The following is an 8,935-nucleotide window of genomic DNA, read 5'->3' as shown; positions in this document are numbered from 1 at the left end:
ATTCGGAAGCCCGCGCTGCGGTTTCTTCCCCCTCTGAGTGAGAGCTCACTGCTGCAGCTATCTTTCTCCGAGGAGCACGTGTTTACCTCTCTTCCTCCGAGGAGGTTGAGGTGGGCAGCAGGGGCTGCTTGGCCCCAACCTACCCAACCTACCGTGTTCTAGCTCTTCATTCAGGGAGTGTCACTTCTCGTACTCCCCAGAATTAGTGGTGCTCGACTTCAGCTTAGAGAGTCCTGATGCCATGGCTCAGGACTTCGGAGGGCAGGCCCCTCTGGGGAAGAGTGGTGTACATCTCATTATACGGTGCCCGTCTCTCCTCAGTGCCCTCGGGAGATCGATCTGCCAACCCTGCCACCTACGGTGATTCAGGCGCAGCGGTCTCCGGTGAGTGCTTCTCTCAGTCACCGCCTGGAAACGTAGCGGTACTAAGAGGCTCACTACCTCTTCGGAGGTCTCTAGAGTAGCTAGTTCAGCCGTCCCCTGCCGATTTGCCACTTCAGGGCACCGACCTAGCATCTCTAACTGCACCGGAGGCCAGTCTCTAGAGACTGGTTCCCTTAGTAGGTCACCTGGTGGTGTGGGAGCCCCTGCCAAGCGTGTCTCATTGGGTCCTGCCCCAAGCAGGCTCTGGTTCTATCAGTCTAGTCTTCCTAGGAGATGACGCTGGTCTGAGGACCGTCGTTTTCAATAGGAGACTTCAGCTTAGAGAGTCCTGATGCCATGGCTCAGGACTTCGGAGGGCAGGCCCCTCTGGGGAAGAATGGTGTACGCCTCATTATACGGTGCCCATCTCTCCTCAGTGCCCTCAGGAGATCGATCTGCCAACCCTGCCACCTACGGTGCTTCAGGGCGCAGCGGTCTCCGGTGAGCGCTTCTCTCAGTCACCGCCCGGAAACGTAGTGGTACTAAGAGGCTCGCTACCGCTTTGGAGGTCTCTATGGATGGAGGGTTGCGCTGCGAGAGGCCTCCTCTCGCTTTAGAGAGTTGTCATGCTGAGGCCTCCGCTCCAAGAGCGGACATTTTTCTGCGAGTGTCGTCAGGCCTCCTCTCGCTACAGAGAGTTTCTGAGGCCTCCGCTCGCCAGAGCTCCGCTAGGCAGGCTAGAGTGGGGTGTAGAGGCCTCCTCTCGCTTTAGAGAGTCGTTATGCTGAGGCCTCCACTCCTAGAGCTCGGCCTATCTCCATCCTTTCCCATCACAGGAGGTTCCTGAGGTTGGCTTTCGGGGGCAAAAATCCTACCAATATCGGGTTCTTCCCTTCGGCCTTGCACTCTCACCCCGCACTGCGGTGTACACCGCATTACACGGTGCCCGTCTCTCCTCAGTGCCCTCAGGAGGTCGGTCTGCCAACCCTGCCGTGCTTCAGGGCGCAGCGGTCTCCGGTGAGCGCTTCTCTCAGTCACCGCCCGGAAACGTAGTGGTACTAAGAGGCTCGCTACCGCTTTGGAGGTCTCTATGGATGGAGGGTTGCGCTGCGAGAGGCCTCCTCTCGCTTTAGAGAGTTGTCATGCTGAGGCCTCCGCTCCAAGAGCGGACATTTTTCTGCGAGTGTCGTCAGGCCTCCTCTCGCTACAGAGAGTTTCTGAGGCCTCCGCTCGCCAGAGCTCCGCTAGGCAGGCTAGAGTGGGGTGTAGAGGCCTCCTCTCGCTTTAGAGAGTCGTTATGCTGAGGCCTCCACTCCTAGAGCTCGGCCTATCTCCATCCTTTCCCATCACAGGAGGTTCCTGAGGTTGGCTTTCGGGGGCAAAAATCCTACCAATATCGGGTTCTTCCCTTCGGCCTTGCACTCTCACCCCGCACTTTCATGAAGTGTGTGGATGCTGCTCTGGCTCCTCTGTGTCTCCGGGGCATCCGCATACTCAACCACATCGACGATTGGTTGATATTAGCTCAATTTGAGCAGATGACGGTTCGGCATCAAGATGTCGTTCTAGCTCACATGAAAGAGCTGGGGTTAAGACTTAACGCCAAGAAAAGTGTGCATTCTCCATTACAGAGGATCACTTATCTGGGCGTGGTGTGGGATTCGACCACGATGCAGGCATGTCTGTCTCCTGCTCGGATCGAGTCGATCCTCACTGCAGACATGAGAGTGAGAGAAGTCCGGTCACTCACTGTCAAGCAGCTCAAGTTCCTGAAAGAAAATGTCTTCAGGTTACGCATGTAACCCTAGTTCCCAGAGGGAACGAGACGCTGCATCTCAGTGCCATACTTGAGTGCCATACCATACATCCCTGCGAGCGCTTGCTTCATTCCTCGAAGCCGGTTCCACCGCACGTGCTTTTAAGTGTCCTGGTCACTACGTCACCCCGCCCGTAACGTCTCGCCCATCCATTGGACTGATTACACACGTGATTCAGAGCATGGTCACGCTGAAGGTGCGTTCCCATAGCGTTTCGACGCAGCGTCTCGTTCCCTCTGGGAACTATGGTTACATGCGTAACCTGGAAACGTTTTCTATTAGCGTACGGACACCGGCGACTGTCCACGGATATCAGCTTTGACTCTGGGCACTGTTCAAAATCCTGCCGCGCCACAGAGCACTACTCGTATAGTTTTCCATTAAAGTACATCATATTTGTTCTAAATTATTGTTAATGTATATAATGACTTCATCCTAGGCTGGAAGATTGTGTCTTGTGCATTTTTCAGTGAAACGTTTGTCTTTCTGTGGCACTAATAAAGGCTGTGCTTCATGTAAGCAGGAGGGCCTCCTAGACTATAGACTGCAATAGATCACATTTTGTCATTCCGTTTGCTGTTATTTCAATCACTGAACTTCAAACTTATTGACACCATTCGCTCATTCTTTAAGTGAACTTTTGACTGTTTGGAAAATAGATTAAAAGTTTAAAGGTGAGCAACTGCCTTTCAGAAATGCAACTAGAAAACTGAGTGATCAGAAAAAAGACTGATATCACCTTAATAAAACATAGCTAAATTTAAGTCAAATGAAAATTCTCATTACAAATGCATCATCACACAATCGGTCTGTGCACAAAACCAACAAATGTAATGTTTAATGTAAGACAGCACATCATGACAGCGCTCACAGCGAAACAAATTAAGGACAGACACTTCATGACAAACAAGCAGTGTTTATAATAAATAATATTATTACTGGCACAGCGGCCCAGTAAATGTCCTCACTTATGTAATTTGCAGCTTACATCGTGACGTGAATGATAGCTACTTAGGTCAATGTATTATTTTTTTCCAATACAGATCCCATAGCGGGCGGAACTTGTCATAAAGTTAGTGATAACAAGGCCCGCCCATTTAGAGGAAAGATATGATTGGTCAGTTTTTCTGTCACTTGAAATTTCGCTCCTACTGATTGACTATTGCTTGGCCCACTGTAATTTCATATCTGGAACACTAATCACAGAGCCGTAAACGCTAGGAGGAAGCATTCAAATATGGAGAAAATGAGCGTCGTTCATTTAACACATTCACTGAATATGCAGATTTGAAGAGTTTATTTCCACAGAAATGTTATTTATTTTATTTAGATGATGATTGTTAAATTATAAATTGATTAAATAAAGTTTGAAATTATGACTTTTAATTAAAATAATATTTAAAAGTTTATTGTATTAATGGATTTATTTAGAAATTGTAAATATTGTTTTTACAGTAGTTTAAGCCCTCTCTGAGGGCCTAGAGGGCCCTGACGGTTCCCCTAAGTAAAAATATTACTCATCTGAGTGCAAAATATTTCACTGCAGTGCAAGATTGAAGTGAATCACTCACCTGTTCCATTTATTATAATTGAAGAAGTGAAGATCTGGAAGGGTAGCGTATTGTTCCTGGCTGCTCGAACTACAGTGTTCACTATCTGGGTGCTATTGGGTAGAACAGCATCCGCTCCGAATACAATATCCATGCTGTTTCGGATCTTGGGCACACTCCTTAATTTTACACCGGCATCACTGGAGAGAGTTTGGAATCAAGATTCATGAATGAAAACTGTGTTATGTTGAGTCAGTAGCTATATTCAAGAAAGCACCAGCATATTCATACCTAAAGTTTGTTACGGATATGGTGCTGAATGATGTAGGGTAATCAGCCAGGAAAAAAGGTTCAAGCTGCAAAACAAGAGTTGTTTGTCAAAATTGGCTTTCTTTTGTAAAAGCATGTTTCCCATAATTCATAAGTAGACACGTCACACTCACCCCTGTTTTTATCAGCGAAGCCCTGTTCTGAAATTCAGCCGAACTTTTATTTGAAAGAGCAGCCACAAAGTTTCCGTTGGTGAGGATTGTCAGCGGAATTATCTGCACTGATTCTACAAAAAAAAGTAATTGATAATTAAAGAAAAAGTAGTTGCACAGAACTTTTTTAGGTAAGTTAACATTGTAAAATCTTAGAAATCTGGCAGATCTAAATCAACTTACTAATGACAGTAATAGAGGTGGCATCAAGGGTAAGGTTGAAGCCCGCAGTTGAATTAGCTGCTGCTTCTTTTAGAGTCTCCACAATGTCGGTGTTGCTGGGGATCGGTTCAGTGGACTCTTCGCTAAACACTAACTTAACCTCTGCCTGTACGTTTGATTCTTCCCGGGTCCTGAAAAAGGCTCTGGAAAGAAAAGATATGTTTTACAGTTTATATTTACATCCATGCATATGATCTGAGTGTTGGTTTGTGATGCAGAGATGGAAGAAAGCAGTTTTTTTTTTATTTTTTATGTGCAACTTAAAATATAACCGTAAACGGTTAGGAAAGCTAAATAGACATAAACTTTTATAAAGGAGAGAAAATCTTGCCAGATTTTGTGCTGTTGACAGTAGTGAGTGTAGTTATATAAATATATAACAATATATAAAAAGAGTATTTAGCCCTTTTAGCCCAGGGAGTGTGTAAACTGATCAAACATATTATATTGAATCCACTGTAAATTGCATTGGATAAAAGTGTGTCAAATGCATACATTTAAGTTTTACGACATGAAAAATTACACAAACTGTCTGACATTGAAGGCATGATGTGTAAATTAACATTGAAAACATGAGTGTAAATGAGCAAAGTAATCATTTAAAGTAATGAATCAAACTTTTAACTTACATGAAAGCAATCACGATGGTCCTGATGAAACGAGGCCCAAACTTTTTTTTATAGACTTCATCAAACTGTGAAAACAGTAAGCCAGGTTTAGGAATGTTTCCTAATATTATATGAAGCAATTCCATTTTTATAGAAGTAGATCATGCTGTTTTTTAAGAGTACTATACAATTGAAAAAGTGCTAAAAAAAAAACAAGTTTATATTTTTTTTTCCTTCCAAAAACTTTCAGGCAAGTCCAAAACTGAATTCAGAGTTTTGCTTTAGAATTTTACTATTATTAAAAAAATAATAATAATAATTATGTGTATCTTTGCAAATGCGTTTGCTTCTGTAAATCACTGTATTGTTCTGCCACATACCATAGTCTCTACTTTTGTGGCAAGGCTTTTAAATTCTGGAGTTTGAGGGTTTGACAGTGCTGGAACAAACACCACTATAATGACAATCCGTATCTCAACAGTTGGCTGAGGACGTGCTGGTGCTTTTGTTGTGGTTGTGGTTGCTGTTGTTGTTGTTGTTGTTTTTGCTGCTGTTGTTTTAGGATTGGCTGTAGATGTTGTGGTTGTTGTGGTTGTTGTTGTTGTTTTTGCTGCTGTTGTTTTAGGATTGGCTGTAGATGTTGTGGTTGTTGTGGTTGTTGTTGTTGTTTTTGCTGCTGTTGTTTTAGGATTGGCTGTAGATGTTGTGGTTGTTGTGGTTGTTGTTGTTGTTTTTGCTGCTGTTGTTTTAGGATTGGCTGTAGATGTTGTGGTTGCTGTTGATGCTGTTGTATTAGGATTGGCTGTAGATGTTGTGGTTGTTGTTGTTGTTGTTGCTGCTGCTGTTGTTGTAGGTGTGGTTGTAGTTGTAGTTGTAGTGGAACTGGTTGTAGTGGCTTTGGTAGTTGTGGTGAAGGGCTTCCTTACTGTTGTGTGTGTTTGGTTGTATTGTAGAATATGAAAAATAAAAATTAAAGTTGAGAAAAATAACTCCAGCAAGATAAAAAAGCAGTGCAACTGCTTTAGTTAAATAACAACACAGACTAACACAGAAAACACTGTAAATTATTTTGAATGACATACTGATGATGTTCTTTGTTTGACTTACGTGTTACACTGGTGATATTGAGAGTGGCGTTAGCTTCCATAATAGTGTTTTCGATCTTCGCATCACTGGGTAAGGTTCCAAATGTCACATTCATATCAGTGATGATTGACCCCGGACTACAGAAGAGAAAGAGAAGAGAGAATCATTGTCATTTTATTAAATGCAAGGCTTAATACTGAAACCACTTAGGCTATAGCACGTTTGGAAGAAGTGTTTATGCAGCTATTTTTGGTTTGCTGTAGTTTTTTTGTGGCATTAAAGGGATAGTTCACCCCAAAATGAAAATTCTGTCATTAAAAATCTGAGAGCTCTCTGACCCTCCGTTCACAGCAATGCAACTGCAATGTTCCCAGGTCCAGAAACGTAGCAAGGACATCGAAATAGTCCAATGTGACATCAGTGGTTCCGATATTAGATTTTGGAGATTACCCCAGAACGTAATCAGCATTGTTTACGTTGATTACGTTCTGGAGTAATCTCCAAAATGGCGGAAGATGGTAACTCGGGGAGAAGAATTGTTGAATAAATTATGTTATTATTGTATTCTTTGCGCACAAAAAGTATTCTCGTAGCTTCGTAAAATTGCGGTTGAACCCCTGATGTCACATGGATTATTTTACAGATGTCCTTGCTACGTTTCTGGACCTGGGAACATTGCAGTTGCATTGCTGTCTACGGAGGGTCAGAGCTCTCAGATTTCATCAAAAATATCTTCATTTGTGTTCCAAAGATGAACGAAGGTCTTACGGGTTTGGAACGACATGTGGGTGAGTAATTAATGACAGAATTTTCAGTTTTGGGTGAACTAACCTTTTAAGTCTTTTCAGATGCTGTGTATTAAATGCTTCATTAAAAACATTTGTTTTAAGATGATTATTTATATATTTTGCCTTGGCAAACCAGTATATATAGAATAACAATTTTAGATTTACAAACATTCTTTTTGCAAATTGTGTTGCCTCTGTCACTTCATGTGACCCCAAAGGAATGTTTGGACATCAAATTGTTTTATTTCTTGCATGTACAAATAAGCAGAAAAATGTTTAAATGGCTGTCTAGATTTTTCTGTAAACCTAAGACTTTTGTTTTCGAAATTGAAAATGAAATGTATTCATATTTAAAGGGAAGAAATGCTCACCGGAACCGAATAACTGCCAGTCCTTTGAAGGAGGGAAATGCTTTTGTAAAGAGTGGTGTCAACTGTGGAAAACAGGATGACAGTGTCAGGTTCAATATTTAGTTATCGATTATGAATTAACCACAGACTAAAATAAAAATAAAAACTACAACACTAATACTAATACTTTTATTATCACATTGATCCACCATATTGACTGTCTGCATTTATTTATTTTTTTGTTACTTCTACAGGTCTTTTCCTGTCTTCACCCAATTATGCTCACATGATCGGCCGAGCAAGCTGCACAGATGTTATTGATATCTCTTTTTTATTTATTTTTTTATTTTTTTATTCAGAGCTGCTCTTGAGAAATGACTGCCAAAAGCAAAGTGCATCGGCAGTTCTTTGAACATGTTTAACATTTATTGGTATAATTCTGTATTAATGTCATTCTTTAACATTTAACAGTAAAAATTAATAGTAAAATTTGGACTAATTGTTAAAAAGCAGCATATTAATATTTACACCAGGGCACCAATAAAATAGAATGATATTTGCACTGGAGTAAAAAATAACGTACATTACTGTCTATGTGGGGTGCAGTTAGTTTGCACCAGTGTTGGGCATTAACTAGTTACTAGTAACGCATTACTGTAATAGTATTTCTTTCCCTGGTAACTAGTAGTGTAACTAATTACTGATAAAATGTAAGTAAAAATATTACAGTTACCATCCAAAAAAAAAAAAATGGCTAATTACTTTTTTGTCACAATTGCCAATGATTTGAAATTCAAAAATTCATTCAATTTTCATAATTGTTTCATGATGTCACCAATGCAGCAAGCTAGCTTAGTCTGACGATGGAGAAGCCCACATCATACAGCGGCTGGAAATACAGCCATTATTTTAATTTTTTTTAGATAAAATATCAGTCACATGTAAATTGTGGAGTGGTACTAAGAATAGACTTATATCTGTAACTTTCATGTATTCACAGGCTGCAAAATATCACACATTTTTGGGGGATGTAATGGAAAAGTAGTGTCACTAGTAGTGTAACTAATTACTTCTAGCCGAGAGTAATAGGTGAAGTCATAATATTACTTTTGAAAGGAGTAACTACTGAAGTAATGAGTAATATATACAATTTTTTGAGTAACAAGCCCAAAACTGGTTTGCACTAATATCTACATTAGGGTGCAAAATGAAATACTGAATACATTCAAATGCAAAGAGTTTGTTACTATTTAACTTGCGGTGCAAACTGCATGCCTTAAATATTTGCCATGCAACGTACCGTATCTTTGACTTTCTTTTCTCTGTTTTTATATGCTTCTGAAGCTGGATTTGACAGATCAGAGACAAAATTTACACTGCTGAAAAAACTAACAAAAACTGTCTGGGTTGTGTCTGGGGTTGTTGTTGATTGAGCTTTGGTTATGGTTGTTGGTTCAGCTGTAGATGTAAGTTGTGTTGTTGTTTCTGTAGGAGGGGCTGTAGTTGTAAGCTGAGGTGTAGTTGTAAGTGAGTTTGTTGAAACCAGGGTTGTAGATTGAACTGTATTTGTTGTAGGTAGGGATGTTGTTGCTGTCTGTGTTGTGGTGCTTTGTTCAGATGTAGTTGATTGTTCTGTTGTAGATGTTAAAACAGTTGTGGTTGTTGGTTC

At 41.2% G+C, this 8,935-nt stretch overlaps 1 protein-coding gene across 1 annotated transcript in view; it reads right to left on the bottom strand.

The window, feature by feature from the left end:
• Positions 1 to 8,935, bottom strand: part of LOC107665753 (cell wall protein DAN4-like) — a 19,997-nt gene that overhangs the window by 9,532 nt on the left and 1,530 nt on the right. Inside the window, exons 3-11 of the mRNA XM_016456765.1 lie at positions 8,567 to 8,935; positions 7,288 to 7,349; positions 6,150 to 6,265; positions 5,423 to 5,967; positions 5,064 to 5,128; positions 4,396 to 4,577; positions 4,174 to 4,286; positions 4,022 to 4,086; positions 3,752 to 3,930 (exon numbers count right to left, since the gene is read on the bottom strand). Of these exons, the coding sequence (XP_016312251.1) occupies positions 3,752 to 3,930; positions 4,022 to 4,086; positions 4,174 to 4,286; positions 4,396 to 4,577; positions 5,064 to 5,128; positions 5,423 to 5,967; positions 6,150 to 6,243 (1,243 nt within the window). The 5' untranslated portion in view covers positions 6,244 to 6,265; positions 7,288 to 7,349; positions 8,567 to 8,935. The remainder of the gene's footprint in view (positions 1 to 3,751; positions 3,931 to 4,021; positions 4,087 to 4,173; positions 4,287 to 4,395; positions 4,578 to 5,063; positions 5,129 to 5,422; positions 5,968 to 6,149; positions 6,266 to 7,287; positions 7,350 to 8,566) is intronic.

The sequence above is a fragment of the Sinocyclocheilus anshuiensis genome, unplaced genomic scaffold, assembly GCF_001515605.1.
Source record: "Sinocyclocheilus anshuiensis isolate Anshui unplaced genomic scaffold, SAMN03320099.WGS_v1.1 scaffold1000, whole genome shotgun sequence".
In the NCBI taxonomy this organism is placed as follows: domain Eukaryota; kingdom Metazoa; phylum Chordata; class Actinopteri; order Cypriniformes; family Cyprinidae; genus Sinocyclocheilus; species Sinocyclocheilus anshuiensis.
The sequence above is the reverse complement of the archived record's forward strand: the minus strand, read 5'-3'. Positions and strand labels throughout refer to the sequence as shown.